We start from the raw sequence: 19,869 nt of genomic DNA on the forward strand, positions 1-19,869 counted from the left end.
TCGGCTTATAAACCCAGCGTCGAGGGTTATATCAGCATTATTTTAAAACATCACACATCAACAGGATCATCATTATCTCCATCAGCAGCCATGTTCTCCCGTTCTCTCCTGCTGCTTCTGCTGGGTCTTTCCTGCCTTCAGAGCTTCACAATGGCACAGAGTAAGATTTTAGCTTTCTTTTAAAAGAGCCAGTGCAACAATTAGATGCTGTTTTATGTACTTGAGTTGTTAGTCATTTTGTTTAGTGTTAGAGAGTCAAAGTGTCTGAACTTGAGTCATAATTCCTTCTATATTATAACAAGAGTCCAGTCACTTTAAGAAAACAGTTTCTATTGATTTATGGAGCAAACAATGATTTCAGAAATGCATTAAGTAATTAGAAATGACTTTTGAACTTTATTTAGCCTTTAGTCTGAATTTATTTCGATCTTTAAGAATGACTCATGATTTTGTTCTGATTTTATTTAAAAAATAAGATAGAGAAAAAAAATATATTATTTTCTCTATTTTATTTATCCTTTAAATAAGTTCAGAAATAAATCACTGAATATTTAAATGTTTTCACACAGATGCAAACGGAGCAGGATTGTGCTGTTTCGAGTTTCACAAAAATCCATTCCCTGCAGCGAATGTTGTGTCTTATGAAGAAACCAGATCCGACTGTACACTTCCTGGAGTTATGTAGGTTTTCCTTTTTTTTTAATCATTTTATTTCATTTTACACTTCTCCACTGACCCGTATTTTCTTTCCTCTACAGTTTGACCACAAAGAGGGGTTTTCGCATCTGTGCAGATCCTGAGGTGGACTGGGTGCAGCAGGTCATCAAAAGTAAAACCACAGCCTAGATTCAGACGACAAATTAAAGCGTCTCTCCATGAAATTAGCTTCACTTTGCTTCATTTCACTTACATAACCTGTAAAGCATTCTGATGTTGTGTGTAATAAGAGGAAGCTTTCTGTTAAACATATGCTTGTAGCTACACACACACACCAATTTATTTTATTTTTAGCCCAAATAAAGGACACCATTGTTACTCATGGCTTCATGGTTACTTTTCTGATTATTTCTGATTTAACATTCACACTGTCAACAATTCACTTACAGCTACTGCACATAACTTTATTATTTTTTTATCTATCTATCTATCTATCTATCTATCTATCTATCTATCTATCTATCTATCTATCTATCTATCTATCTATCTATCTATAATACATTTTAAACAAAGTTTTAGTCTCTTAATAAACTTAACATGGACATTTGTGTAGATCTTTGCCTAAAATCCAGTCCATAGATGGCAGTAAAAGACCTTTATTCAGTAAAATCACCTCAGCTAGATGAAGAGCTGCAGCTTTTTCTGTTTGGAAGACCTGGATATATTCAACCGAGCTAATCATCTCTTCATGGACTCTAAATATATTTTCAGCCAGTTTATTTATATCACAACATTTCTGTTCAGGCTTTAAAGAGACAGTTCCCTTCGTTCGAGTTAAAATAGTACTACTATACTAATATTAGTGGTCATATTTAAGGAGGATAAATGTATTTTCCTTTACAATCCTGAGGTAAGTTAAAGTGAAACTGGTCCTTTGAGCTGCTTGGTGTTACTGACTGGATCCTAAATGAATCTCTACTCTATTTTTAAAAAATCTTATTTTAAAATGTATAGTAAGTAAATACACCGATCAGTAATAATGTCATGAGCAGTGACAGGTGAAGTGAATAAGACTGATGATCTCCTCATCATGGCCCCTGTTAGTGGGGGGGATATATTACGCAGCAAGTCAACATTTTGTCCTCAAAGTTGATGTTAGAAGCAGGAAAAATGGACAAGCGTAAGGATTTGAGCGAGTTTGACCAAAAGGGACAAATTTTGATGGCTAGACCACTGGATCAGAGCATCTCCAAAACTGCAGCTCTTGTGGGGTGTTCCCGGTCTGCAGTGGTCAGTATCTATCAAAAGTGGTCCAAGGAAGGAACAGTGGTGAACCGGTGACAGGGTCATGGACGGTCAAGGCTCATTGATGCACGTGGGGAGAGAAGGCTGGCCCGTGTGATCCGATCCAACAGACGAGCTACTGTTGATCAAACTGCTGAAGAAGTTAATGCTGGTTCTGATAGAAAGGGGTCAGAATACACAGTGCATCATAGTTTGTTGTGTATGGGGCCGATTAGCCGCAGACCTGTCAGGGTGCCCATGCTGACCCCTGTGCACTGCGCCAACAATGGACATGTGAGCATCAGAACTGGAGCATGGAGCAACAGAAGAAGGTGGCCTGGCCTGATGAATTTTCTTTTACATCACGTGGATGGCCGGGTGCATGTGTGTCTCTTACCTGGGGAACACATGGCACCAGGATGCGCTATGGGAAGAAGGCGAGCCGGCAGAGGCTGTGTCAGACTTCTAACAGTTGCTAAGGATTAATCAGCTGAGTGAGTTTACCTCAGCTAACAAACCTTCAGCTAAATTATTTACATGTACTTACCCACAATAATAGAGCTGCTACAGTTCATGTTTTTCTTGATGGTCTTCAGTCTGTGGTGAAGATCATGCCTCCTAAAAACATGCTATAGAATAAATCTAATGTTCTGTCATGTGTAGAAGCTCCTTCTCAAAGTGATTTACTCAGATCTCACAGATGAAAAGTTCTTTAGTCTGTTAAAGCAACCAGAATTACTGAGGAAATGTTTCTTGGTAAGTAGTATTGTCTAGATTTTTCATTAGAACTGATGCTGATGGCAGCGGACAAGGTATGGATTGTGTGGTTAATGTGCCCGATTAATGTTTTTAATAATCGTAATGCTAAATGCTCATAAAGGCCAACCTTGGTGAACAGATCTGTAAGGAGAGGTCAGACAAAAGCAATCTTTATGACTTCACTGAAAAAAGAAAAAAAAAAAGATGGTGTCCCCAGCATGTGTTTGAGTCACTGGGACTAAACTGAGCTCTGGTGTTATATTCATGGGTTATTTTTACATTTGCATGAGGTGACGTTTTGGGCAGTTTACAGTAATAGGTAACTCTAATTAACTGCTGAAGCGACTCGGTGTTTTCCTATAAGAAGCGCACGCTCAGCATTCAGACGCTGACAGAGTCAGAGTGTGTAACAGGAAGATGGAGGTGGAAGGTGTTAAACGGTGGCAGTGATGATACCAGATTTAATAATAGGTGTGAACAGTCAGTGACAGGGTGAGTGGGATCCTGACGATGCTGCCAGCTTATGAGGCTGTGGACATTTCTGAGATCCTCAGGTGAATCCCTTCAGGTTCTTCAGGAAGCAGAGCCACTTCCATGCTTCCTGAACCAGTGGTGCCATGTTCTGTGATGGATGTCTCCATCTTGCATCCTCTGATCAGTGGTGGTGTTTGGTGTCACTCCACTCTTCTCACATCCATGTCCATCTCATTGGTCTTGCTGAGGTAGAGGGTGAGACTGTTCTTTTTGTTTTGGTTTGGTTATAAGGTTGTTTTGTTTTGTATAAAGGATAATGAATTATTAATCACACAGCTGATTATTTTTTCCTTTCAGCATTTCATTTATCATTTCTTATCATCTTTATCTCATTCACATGTTTGATGAATACCGTTCAGGTGAGATGAAACTGTCCAAGAAATATCAACCGCTGATCAGATCTTTCTCATTCGAGGTGAAAACCACAGCGGGTTCATGTAGAAGAAATGTATAGGGGTTTTTTTATGCTTACTTAGTCGTAGAGGAACTTTCCGTCATGTTAAAGTTGCCCCCCACCTCACCTCACACTCGCTTCCTCTTCCTCTTCCTCGTCCTCTGATCGTCTTATAAACCCAGCGTCGAGGGTCATATCAGCATTATTTTAATACATCACACATCAACAGGATCATCATCATCTTCATCGGCAGCCATGTTCTCCCGTTCTCTCCTGCTGCTTCTGCTGGGTCTTTCCTGCCTTCAGAGCTTCACAATGGCACAGCGTAAGATTTTGAATTTCTTTGTAATCATAAATTATACATGTATTGAAGTTTATTATCATTTTGAAGGGGAATATTCACCATATTCAAATGAAGTCTATCACTTTGTGGACCTGAAAATATTTTAGATTCATATAGATTTAGATTTATATTAGATTCTTTAAGAATGACACCCCCCCCCCCCCCCGCCCTTTATTCTTTACATAAGTTCAGAAATAAATTGCCGAATATTTAAATGTTTTCACACAGATGCAAATGGAGCAGGATTGTGCTGTTTCGAGTTTCACAAAAAACCGTTCCCCGCAGCGAACGTTGTCTCTTTCTTAGTAACCAGATTTGACTGTACACTTCCTGGAGTCGTGTAAGTTTTCAACCTTATTTCTTTTTTTAGAAAAATTCATTTTTACACTTCTCCACTGACCCGTATTTTCTTTCCTCTGCAGTTTGACCACAAAGAAGGGTTTTCGCTTCTGTGCAGATCCTGAGGTGGACTGGGTGCAGCAGATCATGAAAACTAAACCACCCACAGCCTAGATTGAGACGACAAATTAAAGCGTCTCTCCATGAAATTAGCTTTACTTTTCTTTCATTTACTTACATATTACTTAAAGCAGTTTGATATTGTGTGAACAAGACAGAGGTTTTTTTTTCTATCTTATCTATATTTTTATTGTTCTATTTTATTTACTACACAAATAAAGGACACATTTCTAGCGGATTTTGGCCATTATTTTCATTTTTTTGTTTTTTGAAACAATCTCTCCATGAAATTATCTTTACTTTGCTTCATTTCACTTACATAACCTGTAAAGCATTTTGATGATGTGTGTAACAAGACAAAGCTTGTAGCTACACACACACCAGTTTATTTTATCTTCAGCACAAATAAAGGACACCATTGTTACTCATGGCTTCATGCTTACTTTTCTGATTATTTCTGATTTAACATTCACACTGTCAACAATTCACTTATAGCTACTGCACATAACTTTATTATTTCTTTATTTACGGCACTCTTCTGGTAGATGTTAATCTGTCTTATGAGTAACTGTACTGTGCAATATTAACATAATTCTATCTATCTATCTATCTATCTATCTATCTATCTATCTATCTATCTATCTATCTAGCTAGCTAGCTAGCTAGCTAGCTAGCTATCTATCTATCTATCTATAACACATTTACAGAACATACATTTACGTTAACTTACATTCATACAGCTGAGCTGTTGAGGGTTAAGGGCCTTGCTCAAGGAACCTACAACCTACTGAAGTCCTCCAAAGTCCAGTGTCTGAATCTTGGGGCACAAGGCTGGGGATAACCTGGACAAGGTGCCGTCCATCACAGGGCACAACTGCACACACACACTATGAACAATTCACAGCCTTCAACACGTCTTTGAACTGTTCAGGAAACCCACCGAAGTGTCCAGAGTAAATTTTCAGAGCTAGCCACTAAAGCCCCCGCTAAGGAAGACATGAATAATCCATAAAAAGGTTGAGACACAGTGATTTACAGAAAGAAGAACAGGAATTTATGTGTCTACTGCATTTAAAAAAAAGTTTTGATGCTCTTGATGAAGCTTTACTCTCTTAATAAACGTAACACGGACATTTCTGTACATCTTTGACGTCTTTGCCTAAAATCCAGTCCAGTAGATGGCAGTAAAAGACCTTTATTCAGTAAAATCACCTCAGATAGATGAAGAGCTGCAGTTTTTTCTGTTTGGAAGACCTGGATATATTCAATCGAGCTAATCATCTCTTCATGGATTTCCATTTTCCAGGCAAAAATTCAAAATATAAATTTAAAACCAAACTATTTGATAGATAATCCTGTAAATAATATAAGTATTTCTGATCAGAGCTTAGAATGCTTTACTCCCCTTCAAAAGCCTGATCTAATTTTAGATCCCTTACCCATAGAACCTGCATACTAGATCCCACATTTTTCCTTATATTACAGATATTACCAGTAGCTACTGAACCCCTTCTAAAAATCATTCATTCTTCCCTAAGCACTGGCTATGTGCCTAAATCTTTTAAGCTAGCAGTTATCAAACCCTTGATTAAAAAACCGGACCTCGACCCCTGTCAGCTGTCTAACTATAGACCGATATCAAACCTGCCCTTTATCTCCAAGATCCTAGAAAAGGCTGTAGCACAGCAGTTCTGTTCAGACCTGCATAGAAATAACATTTATGAAATGTATCAGTCAGGATTTAGGCCTCATCATAACACAGAGACAGCACTGGTTAAAGTGGTCAGTAACCTGTTACTGACCTCTGATCAGGGTTGTGTCTCCTTACTGGTGCTACTGGATCTTAGTGCAACTTTTGACACCATTGACCACACTGTTCTACTGGATAGGCTAGAACATGTTGTTGGTGTTAAAGGAGCAGCCCTCTCCTGGCTCAGGTCTTATTTGACTGACCGACATCAGTTTGTAGATCTAGATGGTCACTTCTCTATGCATACCGAGGTTATGTTCGGTGTTCCACAAGGTTCTGTTTTAGGCCCACTGCTTTTCTCCCTATATATGCTACCCCTTGGTGCAATTATTCATAAACATGGTATTAGCTTCCACTGTTATGCTGATGTTATGCCGATGTTTCAGCTAAGTCAGATGAGAGACACCAGCTTATTAAGATAGAAGAATGTGTAAAGGAGATCAGACAAGACAGAAGTGCTCGTACCAGGAACACATCACTCCTATCTTATCCACACTACATTGGCTCCCAGTCAAATTTCGCATTGATTATAACACTATTACTGATCTGTAAAGCACCGAATGGTTATTTGTGATCCAAAGGCTGCAGGTTATTTGGTAGTACCTCAAGTAGCAAAGGCTACAGCAGGGGGCGGAGCTTTTTCTTACAAAGCCCCACAGTTATGGAACAGTCTTCAGATTAGTGTTGGGGATTCAGACCCAGTCTCAGTGTTTAAGTCTAGGCTGAAGACACATTTGTTTAGTCCAGATTTAATGTATAGTGTTTCTTAGGTAAAGGAGCAGATCTGGAAGGTTCATGGTCATAGAGTGTTTGGTGACTGGGATGTGTTGGATGCTGTCATCTTACCACCCTCACAAGTCGCTCAGGTTTGCTGACTGTGAAGTGGTTGGAAGCTTTATGTCCCGGGAAGCCTTCATGTCTGTCACCTTCTGGCTCTCTCCCTTTTAGTTATGCTGTCATAGCTAGTCTTGCCAGAGTCCCTGCCTGCACTTTACACATAACATATACATATACACACTTTTCTACATTGTCTTTAAACATAAGAAGTATACCTAATATCTCTCTCTCTCTCTCTCTCTCTCTCTCTCCCACTCCCACTCCCACTCCCGAGCTTCCAGTGTTCTGAGATTTCAGTGTTCTGAGATTTCAGTGTGACCACTACTTCTTTCTGGACCTGCCTGATCCATCCAGACGCTCTACCCCTGGTTGGAGTCTCCTCGTTTGGTGGTGCGCATTTTAATACATCACCCATCAACAAGATCATCATCATCTCCATCAGCAGCCATGTTCTCCCGTTCTGTCCTGCTGATTCTGCTGGGTCTTTCCTGCTTTCAGAGCTTCACAATGGCACAGAGTAAGCGTTTGGCTTTTTTTAAAATCATAAATTATTTATCTATTGAATATTACTATCATGTTGAAGAGGAATATTCGCCATCTTGAAATGAAACCTGTCACTTTAAAGACCCAAAAAAAATATTCATTTATGTATTTAAGATTGACTCATGATATCTTTCTCTCTCATTTTTTATCCTTTACTTAAGTTCAGAAATAAATAACTAAATATTTAAATGTTTTCACACAGATGCAAACGGAGCTGGATTGTGCTGTTTCGGGTTCGACTACAAAAATCTTTTCCCTGCAGCGAACATTGTCTCTTACGCAGTAACCAGACCCAACTGTACACTTCCTGGAGTCATGTACGTTTTCGACCTTATTTCTTTTTTTTAGAAAAATTTATTTTTACAGTTCTACACTGACCCATATCTTCTCTCCTCTGCAGTTTGACCACAAAGAAGGGTTTTTGCATGTGTGACTGGGTGCGGCAGATCATGAAGATTAAACCCTCAGCCTAGATTCAGACAACAAATTAAATCTCCATGAAAATAGCTTTATTTTTGCTTTATATCACTATATCTGTACTAAGCTAACACGCCTAGCCCCTGTGCCTCTGACACAACAAGTGTATAATAAAATGCAAGGAACAAAACATTGGATCTGGAACTTCATGAAACAGGGAAATGATGAGGGAAGACCTGAATAATCCAGAAGGAGTTGAGACACAGTGATTTACAGAAAGAAGGACGGGACTTTACATGTCTACTTCATTTCAAACTAAGTTTTACATTCTTCTACATAAATTTGTGTAGATCTTTGCCTAAAATCCAGTCCAGTAGATGGCAGTAAAAGACCTTTATTCAGTAAAATCACCTCAGCTAGATGAAGAGCTGCAGCTTTTTCTGTTTGGAAGACCTGGATATATTCAGCCGAGCTAATCATCTCTTCATGGACTCTAAATATATTTTCAGCCAGTGTATTTATATCACAACATTTCTGTTCAGGCTTTAAAGAGACAGTTCCCTTCGTTCGAGTTAAAATAGTACTACTATACTAATATTAGTGGTCATATTTAAGGAGGATAAATGTATTTTCCTTTACAATCCTGAGGTAAGTTAAAGTGAAACTGGTCCTTTGAGCTGCTTGGTGTTACTGACTGGATCCTAAATGAATCTCTACTCTATTTCTTTTTATTAAAATATGATTTTAAAATACATAGTAAGTCGTTTCTGACTGCTAGCAGTTGCTAATGATTATAATCTATTATTATTTATTAATCTATAATTATTTCCATGTACATGACTTGACCACAGCAATAGAGCTGCTACAGAAGATGGTTCATGTTTTTCTTGATGGTCTTCAGTCTCTGGTGAAGATTATAGCTCGTAAAACGATGCTATAGAATAAATCTAATGTTCTGTCATGTGTAGAAGCTCCTTCTCAAAGTGATTTACTCAGATCTCACAGATGAAAAGTTCTGTAGTCTGTTAAACTAGCCGGTAGAATGGTCAGTATAACTGATGGCAGTGGACATTTTCTGGATTGTGGTGCCTGATTAACGTCTTCAACAATTCATAATGCTAAATGCTCATAAAGGCCAACCTTGGTGAACAGATCTAAAAGGAGACTAAAGCAATCTTCATGAACATTAGAGCTTTTAAAAAATGTGTCCCTAGCCTGGGTTTGAGTTACTGGACCAAACCAAGCTCTGGACCAGGCCTGGGTATGGTGTCTGCAGGTTAAGTCCTTAGTTATCGAGGCAGCACCAAAAAGCTTTAGGTGGAAGGATGTTTGTCCTTACCACTGAGGTAATCCTAGGATGCACTAGTGGATACAAGTGGTGAGGGAAGCCATCAGGATGAAGTAATGGTCACTGAATGCTATCATGATTCACTTGAGAGGTATAGAAAGGACAGAATGGTTGGGTTCATGTATTTCCAAAAGCTCAGGAGGAATTTAGAGAGGCTATGGAAAAGACTTTCCGGTGGCAGTAAAGATGATCTGCCAAACTCTGTAATACCTCAGGACGGGGGACATGGGGCCAAAGATAAACATCGCATTATTAGAGTGTTGAATGTTATAAAGGCATGCAAGTAGCACTTGAAGGAACACCTCAGCACAGTGGTCATGCCTTCCCTTCAGTAGGCAGTGCCTGAAGCTGGTGTGTGGTGCTTTGGAATCCCACTTTTGGATGAGGATGAGATTTTGCCAGAGATGTTGAAGGCACTGGACAAAGTTAGGTTTGTGTAGTTAACATGCCATTATTAATGTTGCTTGGAGATCTGGGGAGACCGGTTGACCGGTGTTAAGGTCCCAATTTTTAAATGTCTAGCACATGTGTACTGCTTGTGTAAACATACACAGAAAAAAGTTCCTTGATCCCTAATTGCTTAAAATAGTTTACTCATTTTGTTAGCAACAAGTACCAAAAAACATCGGTTTAGGAATATATTGTATCAGTACATGTCTTAGGAAGGGGTTTAGTGTTTTTTTTGTTACTGAGTTCCATTCTTTTTTCTTTTCCCAGAATTAGACAATAACATGATGCCCATAAGAGACTTCAGTAGTCAGCAAACGGCTACTATTCTCTGTACTATGACCAGTGAAGTGCGAATGCAGACTGACCTTCACCACTGCTCGGACTGTGGGAAGTGTTTTACTCATCGGAGTATGCTTCAGAGACACCAACGCATTCACACGGGAGAAAAGCCATACAATTGCTCACATTGTGGGAAGAGTTTTTCACAGCTGATCACTCTCCAACTTCACCAGCGCATTCACACGGGAGAGAAGCCATATGACTGTCCTAACTGTGGAAAGCGTTTTGCCAGGCTGAGTAATTTCCACCAGCATCAGCGAGTTCACACGGGAGAGAAACCGTTTATCTGCACACAGTGCGGGGCAAAGTTTACTCACAAGGGCAATCTCAAAACACACCAGCGCATCCATACAGGGGAGAAGCCGTATCACTGCTCACACTGCGGAAAGAGTTTCGCTGACGTTAGTAATTTTCTACAACATGAACGAACCCATACAGGAGAGAAGTCATTTCACTGCTCGCAGTGCGGAAAGAGTTTTACTCTCCAGCGTAATCTCCAGCAGCACCAGCACATTCACACCGGAGAACAACCCTATCACTGCCCCCAGTGTGGGAAGAGTTTTAATCACAACAGATCTCTCCAGCGTCACCAGAGCATTCACACAGGAGAGAAGCCGTATCACTGCTCACAGTGTGGGAAGAGTTTTAATCGGGAGTGTAATTTCCAAACCCATCAGCGCATTCACACCGGAGAGAAACCTTATAGCTGTTCACAGTGTGGGAAACGTTTCAACCAGCGAAGCGCTCTCAAAGCGCACCAGCGCATTCACACGGGGGAAAAACCCTTTCAGTGCTCGCAGTGCGGGAAGAGTTTTAATCAAAAGGATACGCTAAGACATCACCAGCGCATTCACACCGGAGAGAAACCGTATCACTGTTCACAATGTGGAAGGAGTTTTACTCACCCGAGTACGCTCCAAAGACACCAGCGCATTCACATGAGAGATCATTCCCATCAGTACTGACTCTATAAACTCAAGAGACACCAGCGCATTCACACTTATAGAGAAAGCTCTATAAATACATTATGAACAGACATTTCCTCATTGAAACTTTAAAGACTCGTTTTTGTTTTTAATTAACAGGAACAGTGTAAACTATAGGCATTTGTCTTGCTTCCCAATAAACACCTGTTATTAATACACACTCTCTTCTCACTTTGTGCCATGAAAGGAAATGCTGAGGCAAAAAAAGGATGTTGTGTAGAAGGCATTATAATAAGAGCGGAAAGTCAGTGATAACCACCCCCACCACCCAGATACTAAATCTCACAAAGACCACTTTCAATAGAATACCAACCTTACGAGTCTAATACACTTCGAACAGACATGGACCACTTTATCACAGTGTTTATTACAGTGTCCTGTAAGTGAGGAAAAATGACAAAGCATCCATAACTCAGTTCTACATAAGAACAAATCTCTAAAATCTGGCCACCAAGTTACAACCTTCATTAAATTTTAGACTTTCTTTGTAACCTGCTAAATGTTCAATGTAAATTTCATACATGTAGTAGAATCAGCATGGGAAGGTGAGGCTAAGGGAAAGAGCTGTAAAATATTCAGGGTAAGGTTTTGTTGTGTAAGGACAAAAAAACGTTTACTAGGCTGTGAATATCCTGGTTGTTAAATGGCAAGAAGGTTATGGAGTTTGTTAAAGTCCCAAACAGAAGGAGCAGATGGAAGGAAGACTCAGAGAAAAAAAAAAAAAAAAAACTTTTTTAGACTTATTGTGCATAGTAAATGGAAATTGACGCCACATTTTTTAGTCCAGTAGGTGGCAGTAAAGCCTTTTTTATCTGCGACTCCATTTTAACTATTACAGGGCAATCTATTCTACCCCAGAAGATACGGGATGAATGCATACTTTAAATCCTGACGTGAGTTAAAACTGATGTTCAATATGTTTTTGTTTATAAAAGGTAAAATTTTGATTTTTTTTGTTTTGGAGCTGGTGACTTTAGAGGTGATGCTCGAGTCTGCACCTGAGTCAGAAGTTAGTTAGGTAAGTTAAGACAGGGATCTGATTTGCTTTCAGAAAGGATCTTCTGGAGTTGCTTCTGAATGTGAACTGTTTTCAAGAGACTAGATGTAATACTCTGAAAGTCATAATGAGGGCAAGAAACCTTTATTATCTCCAAACATACATTACAGCACAGTGGAATTCTTTTCTTCATGTATCCCAGCTGAGGAAGTCTGGGTCAGAGCACAGGGGCAGCTATGATACAGGTTAAGGGCCAGCTTAAGCACCAACAGTAGAGCTTAATGATGCTGGGGCTTGAACCCTGATCCTCTGATCAATAACACAACCACTTGAACCATCACAACCCATTCCATTCTACTGGCCATTCCATGGATTTGGACGTTTTATGATGCAGATTGAAAATGTTTTAGACAGCAGTGCCATTACAGGGAAATTAAACAGGTAAGCAAATCTGGCTCTGTGGACACCAGCGACATCAGCAGCTCTTTGGTTTGCTTGTTCTTGTGTTTTTAACACGTATCCCACAAATCCCATTTTATGGCCTCTGGTTAAAAAGAGTTCATTGTGGTGAATTTTAGAAGACGATTAAATGCATTTTAAAGATGCTCAGCCTTTAAACAACAGTTCACACAAATGCCGTAAAATTACCTCATAAACTGGTGGACATCAAAATCTTCAGACAAAGCTAGAAAATAATTGTTCATTACAGCATTCCATTGGCCATGTTTGGTTATAGATCGTCCCCTCTTGCTAAAACACTATTAGAAAATAGTAAGATTTTTTTTTTGATTGATTTAACAATGCCTAAATCTTTCAGGTGCTCCCTGTGTGAGGGGTCACCACAGAGGACTGACCAGTCCGCACAACTTGACACAGGTTTTACACCGGATGCCCTTCCTGATGCAACCCTCCCATTTTATCTGGGCTTGGGACCGGCACTGCATCCAGTGGCTGGGGTTTGGGAATTGAACCCGCATGGTAGGCGAGAAACCAACCACTGAGCAACCAATGTCCATTAAATTTCATCAGGCATGATAAGAGTAAAAACAGTCTGGGATGTAGTACACCTTTCTGAGAAATTACGATGCTAACACACCAAATCATGATGGTTTCTTGTTGTTGTTGTTTTTCTTCACTATGTTTTAAGTAATTCACTCTACACGCCCTATTAAACGTTCACATCCTGACTAGGTTTCCATGTAACGAAAGCTGGGATTACTGTATTATATGCAGAAGAAGGCTGGAGATGGACTGAGGATGAAACATAAAGGAAGATAATACCTGATACTGCACATGATAAAGCACAATATGAGTTGGTGAGATGAACATCAGACATTTCAGGTAGTGTAACATTAATAATCACATCTCTAACACAACATCAGGTTTATGGAGCAGAATGGAGAGGGATTTGAGATGATCTTCGGACAAAAGTGCTTCAGTAGGTGGCAGTAACACACCTTTCAGCTGGGAAACCACCGAAACAGAAGCAGTTGTGTGTGTGTGTGTGTGTGTGTGTGTGTGTGTGTGTGTGTGTGTGTGTTTACAGTACACGCAGCGACGGTTAAATCTGATCGAGTTGTTAAAGATAACCGTTAAGATTTAAATCCTGAGGTAAGTAACGGTCTCTCTGAGCTGCTCGGTGTCGGTTAGCTCTCTGACTGGATCTCTCTGACTGGATCTCTCTGACTGGATCTCTCCTTCATATTTAACAGTGTACAGAGAGTTGATAGCGATGCTTTAATAACCAGCTTCTGTTTTGCTCTTGCTGACAATTTAATATAGTTTATCAGCGCTAACATTATCCTCAAGGTGTTTATTCCAAATACAGATCACAGTGTTGGCTCTTTTTTCTTCTTCTTCTTTTTTTTTAGTAAAAATGCGATTTTATTTTGCTATAAACTCACAAAACTCCAAGTAAAACGACCTTATGTCACTATAAAAAAGTCTGTATATATAATCACAGATGAACCATGTTAATGATGTGAGGAAAGAAACGGACGCCTTCATATTAGTTTCTCTTGTTAGCAACAAGCTAGCCAGATAACTGATTTATAGGATTGATGTTTTGTTTTGTTTTTTGTCTCCTCAAAAAATGAACTCTATATTTTACTGTCATAGATTTAACCACAGAGTATTTTTGTACAATAAAACAAATACTTGTGTGTGTGTGTGTGTGTGTGTGTGTATATATATAGAGCAGAACCTAAAGGTAGAAAGTGCTATAGTTGATGCTGGGCCCAGCCATGTACAGTCCTCAGTTTCCTTTAAGAATTCTTCTGTCATCATCTGTGGAGGTCTTTCTTTCCTTACCAGCTCCTTAAGTTCAATTAATTTTATTTGCATAGTGCGTTGAACATCATTCGTCGTTGTCACAAAGTACCTTTTCATAAATAAATAAAGATTTATCCCCAATGACCAGGTCTGTGGTGATGGAGGCAAGCTTGAGATGAACCAGAATCAGAAAGGAACCCATCCTCATCATTTCACTTCAATAAGTGTACTATAGGGTCAAAAAGTGTAGTTGTGCAGTCAGGAAATTCGTTCTAGTTTTATCATGAAGTTTGTTTTGTTTACATTTATGCCGTTAGCCTGAAGGGCTTTGATTAAGTAGTGGTAGAGTTTCTGGTCCTAGGATTGAAATCTCACAACCTTCTGATCAGTAGTCCAACACCCTAACCATGGGCTGATAATTGATCAGGGACAATTTTGTTGAAATTATCATCTCTTTACAGAAGTGTATGACCATTGTAGTTCTAAGCCATTTCCATGTTTTCTACATGGTATTATCCACAGCACTCTCATGTATCTCCAGGCTCTCCGTGCAGGCCATCAGCAGCAGCAGTGAGTGACCTCCATTTGATACGATTCCAGCCAGAAGTAGGGCATTAGGATGGATCAGGCAGGTCTGGAGAGCAGGAGTGGTCAGGATTACTGGGATTTCAGGAGAAACATGTGTAGCGAGAGACAGAAAGACAGATTATTAGCTTCTTGTCACGTAATGTTCAAGGACAATGTACATTGTTTGCAGAGTGCAAGGAAGGCCAGAAGGTGATACAGACATGAGAGCATCGTAGGACATGAAGTGGCCAGATGTTGCACAGGTACTGTGGCGTGAGACCATTCAGTGCTTTATATGCCAGTAATAGTATTTTATAATCAATGAACACTTTAACTGGGAGTCAATGCAGTGTGGATAAGATAGGAGTGATGTGTTCATATCTTCTGGTTCTAGCTGCTGTATTCTGGACTAACTGAAGCTTACATCCAGACAGTAAGGCATTACAATAATCCAGCCTAGAGGTAACAAAAGCATGAACAAATTTTTCTGCATCATGAAGTGACATCATATTTCTTATCATAGCAATATTTCTGAGATGAAAGAAGGCTACCCGAGTGATATTATCTTCATGAGCTTCAAACAAAGTTAATAATCACACCAAGATCTTTTACTGCTGGACAAGATGAAACCGAAAGACCATCCAGAGTTCCTCTGTAATCAGAAAGCTCACTTCTAGCTGCATGTGGTCCGAGTACAAGCACCTGTGTCCGAGTTAAGCAGGAGGAAGGTAGTGGCCATCCAATGTCTAATGTCCTTTATACATTCTTCAGTCTTTTTAAGCTGCTGTCTCTCATCTGACTTCGCTGAAACACATAACGGTTTAATTATTGAGTTTTCTGTTTTGAGGTGTGTGTGATCTTTATACTAGGATGCTAGTACTGTGTGCTGTTCTGCAAGAAATGAGATCAGCAGCTTCCTGTGTAGGATGGACACTATTCCATACAAACTAAGCTAACTGGTTCCCTCTGTCTCTTTCTCTTTAATAGCATTCCAAACATTTTGGGAAGTGAAAGGGTTTAGCAGATGTCTGTGAATGTTTTGATTCTTGTTTCCTTATAATAATTTCCTTACGTTTTATATTACACATGGGTAATAAACACCCATGAACAGTATGGTGCATTAAAATGGGGCAATTAAAAAGAAAGCCTTTGTCCCATACATTATGAAGGGGACATTGCACAATCCTTGTGCACAGAGTAGTCTCTCTACTAGATACAAAGAAGTAGTTTACTGAAATTATTGTCAGCATATTCTGAAAATGTAATTGAGGTCCTGTACATTTGATTCATTGGGACAATACTGTTTTTGTTATATTTTTTCTCCTTAGACATACACAAAAAACATGATGCCCAGTAACCATCAAAAGACTTCCAGTATACCGGGTACTACCACCGGTCCTTCACAAATGAAGAATGATCCTCACACTTGCTCAGACTGTGAAAAGACTTTCACTTCCCAGAGTAAACTCCAAATCCACCAGCGCATTCACACGGGGGAGAAGCCGTATCACTGCCCGCACTGTGGGAAGAGGTTCAGCTGCAAGAGTGCTCTCCGAAGACACCAGCGCATTCACACAGGAGAGAAACCGTATCACTGCTCGCAGTGTGGGAAGAGTTTTAATTGCAGGAGTACTCTCCGGAGACACCAGCACATCCACACAGGAGAGAAGCCGTATAACTGCTCGCATTGTGAGAAGAGTTTTACTCGACTGAGTATTTTACGCGAACACCAACGAATCCACACAGGAGAGAAACCGTTTATCTGCTTACAGTGCGGAAGAAGCTTTTCTCAGCGCGGCAATCTCAAAACACACCAACGACTTCACACGGGGGAGAAGCCGTATCACTGCTCAGAGTGTGGGGAGAGCTTTAAACACAAGACGTCTCTCCAGGAACACCAGACTATTCACTCTGGAGAGAGACTTTATTATTGCTCACACTGCGGGAAGAGTTTTAATCGAGAGAGCCACTTCCAAATCCACCAGCACGTCCACACCGGTCAGAAACCGTATCACTGTTCACATTGTGGAAAGAGCTTTGCTCGACCAACTACTCTCCGAAACCACCAACACACTCACACCGGACAGAAACCGTATCGGTGTTCGCATTGTGGAAAGAGTTTTGCTCAACCAAGTACTCTCCAAAACCACCAGCGCATTCACACCGGACAGAAGCCCTATCACTGTTCACAGTGTGGAAAGAACTTTGCCTTGTCAAATGCTCTCCGAAGACACCAGCGCATTCATACAGGAGAGAAACCGTATCACTGCTCAGATTGTGGAAAGAGTTTCAATCAAAGAAGCCATCTCCGAACACATCAGCGTATTCACAGGCTTACAGTGTAGGGAAAGATTTGCCATCCGGGGTCATTTCAAAACACCTCTAGAGGAGGAAGACTATCACTGATAACAATGTGGATCAGAAGCCATTACAGTGCTGAGGACTGGGAGGAGAACATGTGTGGTAGTTACTGTAGAGGACACTGAGGCTACATCCTGTGACAAATTATTATGCAGTGTTGCGAATAATGCTAAGCAAGGATTCAGTCAGGATTAAGCTAATTAATTCGGACCGTAGACAGTGTGTTTAAACAAACAGGGAAAAATAAGAGCTAGTTTAAGTGTTTCAGGAAGCGGTGGGTCTTCATCTGTCGTTTAAAGTCAGTGACTCGACTTTACGGACATCATGGGGAAGTTTATTCCCCCACCTTGGTGCCAGAACAGAGAAGAGCCTAGTCTAGTTTCTACATGTATTCAACCTGCTCAATAGTTTATAATAGGTTTTTTACAGTGTACGAGAACTCCACTGGCCACAGTCCATCCTCACGTGACGATTCAGAAACACCACACACTGCTACAACTTACAGGAACAAGTGAGTGACATGAGATGGAGCGGTAGACGGTTAGGCTGGTGTACGAGTGTATCAGATGAAAAAGTAACCACCCCAAACCCCTCCCCTATCGTACTACTGATACCAACACAGGAATGTGAAGAGCTTCCTCCAAGTCACGTGAAGCCAACCAACCACCTCATCTCAACCTGCTCCTCATGCGACATCAGTGGACGGGGTAACACACTCAGATGAACGTGCTATCTGCCCCTTCCACATGCATGATCTCAGAAACTGGCTAGTGTCACTTTGATTCATAGAGTCAAAGACAGAATGGCCAGTTTTGAGTGTTTTGAGACATTTCAACAAACCTCCCTAGTAACAGCTGATTTCTGGACCAGTGTTTTTTAATATCCCATGTTTATAACTAATCTTTTGAAAAAGGTTTCAGATAGAAGCGGATTAGTCATAACTTGATAATGGCTCATGCTAGCTAACTAAGGTAAGTGTTATCCACTAAAACGTAACTGAATAAAAGAAGAGCAAAATATGGTTGTAAAACAAGGAAGCAGGAGTAAGAGTGATTTGAAATGGTTTTATGTTGAATAGTAACTGTATAAAGTGAGATTTTGTCATGGCACCTTATTTCATAATGGCCCAATAGATATCTTCCTGTTTATTCAGTACACTTTAGTTCATGTTTTTATAAAACTGACAGTTCTTCATGGAGACAGAACGGACAATAAAACTCAAACACTGTTCATTCTTGATGCATAGATTTTTTTTTATTATTGAAAGAAGTAGTAATACCAAATAATCTCTAAAAACTAAACTTTGAGTAGGTTACAGCCTTCCCTATATTTTTAATTCTTTCTATTATTCATACCAAAACATTTTGGACAATTTCATGCTCTTTGTGGGAACAGTTTGGGGATGACCCCTTCCTGTTCCAACATGACTGCACACCAGTGACCAAAGCAAGGTCCATAAAGACATGGATTTGGTGTGGAGGAACTCGACTGGCCTGCACAGAGTCCTGACCTCAACCCCATAGAACACCTTTGGGATGAATTCAAGCGGAGACGGAATTCAATTATTTGGAGGGGTGTCCACAAAACTTTTGGCAATGTAGTGTATGTATGTATGTATGTATGTAGCAGTCAAAAGTGGACAGGGTAAGAGATCCAGTGGAAGGTTGGGTCACCTGAAGACTGGTGTTTTCAGGTATACAAAGGTTAGATAGCTACCTAGTAGGAATATAGGTAAGGCCAATAGTAGTACTTTTTATTCTAGAGCTCTTGATATTATTGAGACAGAACATAAGACTGGTGATGAAGCTCAGGATGAGAGAACAGATCGAAAGAAGACTTTGAGCCTAAAGAAATTTTTAAGGCTTATTCCAGGTAAATCTCACAACTCCTGTAATTTCTACATCACTTTTTAGACTTATTAAACAGAACACAGTGAAATTTGAGGAGATTAACTTTGCTTTCAATCCAGCAGGAGGCGATAAGTCATCTTTCAGCCATGAAACCATCTGATAATGAAACAGAAGAGCTAGAGTTATGCAACGCTGAAATCATCTCTGGAGCTCTTTCTGCCCCATGTGTCCTGCACAATATTACATCTTATCTAGATTTTAAAAGCTAGCAGCATTAAAGAGGGTAAATGTCCTGAGGTAAGTTCAGGAGAAACGTGGATCTCTGCTTCATATGGAATAGCGTTTAATGCAGACAGCTAGATTTTTAATAAACAAATCGGTAAGTAAATGTATGTATTAATTATTTGCTTTAGTTTAAATAACTATTTTATCCTTTACCTCAGCTAACATGCTGAAAGTGTTATTACTAAAACCTCAGGATTCAAGTTTATATCCACTTTTTTTTGCGTTTTTTTCTGTTATCTACAAAATTAAAACACAATAAATAAAAGATGTCGGATCGTTCATTTTATATGATCCAGGAATAATGAGTTTTAGAGAATAAATGGTTCATTTCCATGCGCAGACATCCTTATGTTTTCATTTCACTTCATCTCTATGATTGTTTTGATTCCGTTCACATCGTGCAGAGATTCCTCCAGTGACGCTTACGTCATCACGCAC

The 19,869-nt window shown here is 39.9% G+C and overlaps 3 protein-coding genes across 4 annotated transcripts in view; all 3 read left to right on the forward strand.

Annotated features, from left to right (window-relative positions):
- On the forward strand, positions 1-1,041 carry LOC131356435 (C-C motif chemokine 3-like). The gene is made up of 3 exons (XM_058395481.1): positions 1-160; positions 570-681; positions 759-1,041. The coding sequence occupies exons 1-3, from the start codon at positions 91-93 to the stop codon at positions 844-846; spliced, it is 270 nt and encodes an 89-aa protein (XP_058251464.1). The 5' UTR covers positions 1-90; the 3' UTR covers positions 847-1,041.
- Positions 1,042-3,794: 2,753 nt separating this feature from the next.
- On the forward strand, positions 3,795-4,860 carry LOC131356354 (C-C motif chemokine 5-like). Its single transcript, XM_058395296.1, has 3 exons — positions 3,795-3,953; positions 4,200-4,311; positions 4,394-4,860. Exons 1-3 carry the CDS (start codon positions 3,884-3,886, stop codon positions 4,482-4,484), a joined length of 273 nt encoding a protein of 90 aa, XP_058251279.1. The 5' UTR covers positions 3,795-3,883; the 3' UTR covers positions 4,485-4,860.
- A 3,560-nt stretch (positions 4,861-8,420) lies between these two features.
- The window catches only part of LOC131356019 (zinc finger protein 501-like), a 44,450-nt gene continuing 33,001 nt past the window's right edge, over positions 8,421-19,869 (forward strand). The window contains exons 1-3 of one of the 2 annotated variants that reach the window (XM_058394741.1): positions 8,421-8,625; positions 10,043-11,052; positions 16,426-17,212. In XM_058394741.1, coding sequence (XP_058250724.1) covers positions 10,057-11,052; positions 16,426-17,212 — 1,783 coding nt within the window. In that variant the 5' untranslated portion in view covers positions 8,421-8,625; positions 10,043-10,056. Of the gene's footprint in view, positions 8,626-10,042; positions 11,053-16,425; positions 17,213-17,282; positions 19,444-19,869 lie in introns of those variants that run through there. The other variant, XM_058394740.1, reaches the window with a different exon arrangement.

This window comes from Hemibagrus wyckioides, linkage group LG07 (genome assembly GCF_019097595.1).
Source record: "Hemibagrus wyckioides isolate EC202008001 linkage group LG07, SWU_Hwy_1.0, whole genome shotgun sequence".
Lineage (NCBI taxonomy): Eukaryota > Metazoa > Chordata > Actinopteri > Siluriformes > Bagridae > Hemibagrus > Hemibagrus wyckioides.

Bases quoted from the DNA above. Each gene is read 5' to 3' on its own strand.
- LOC131356435 (XM_058395481.1), top strand. From the start codon at position 91: ATGTTCTCCCGTTCTCTCCTGCTGCTTCTGCTGGGTCTTTCCTGCCTT. The intron at 161-569 runs GTAAGATTTTAG...GTTTTCACACAG, and splicing joins GAGCTTCACAATGGCACAGA to ATGCAAACGGAGCAGGATTG. The intron at 682-758 runs GTAGGTTTTCCT...TTTCCTCTACAG, and splicing joins TGTACACTTCCTGGAGTTAT to TTTGACCACAAAGAGGGGTT.
- LOC131356354 (XM_058395296.1), top strand. From the start codon at position 3,884: ATGTTCTCCCGTTCTCTCCTGCTGCTTCTGCTGGGTCTTTCCTGCCTT. The intron at 3,954-4,199 runs GTAAGATTTTGA...GTTTTCACACAG, and splicing joins GAGCTTCACAATGGCACAGC to ATGCAAATGGAGCAGGATTG. The intron at 4,312-4,393 runs GTAAGTTTTCAA...TTTCCTCTGCAG, and splicing joins TGTACACTTCCTGGAGTCGT to TTTGACCACAAAGAAGGGTT.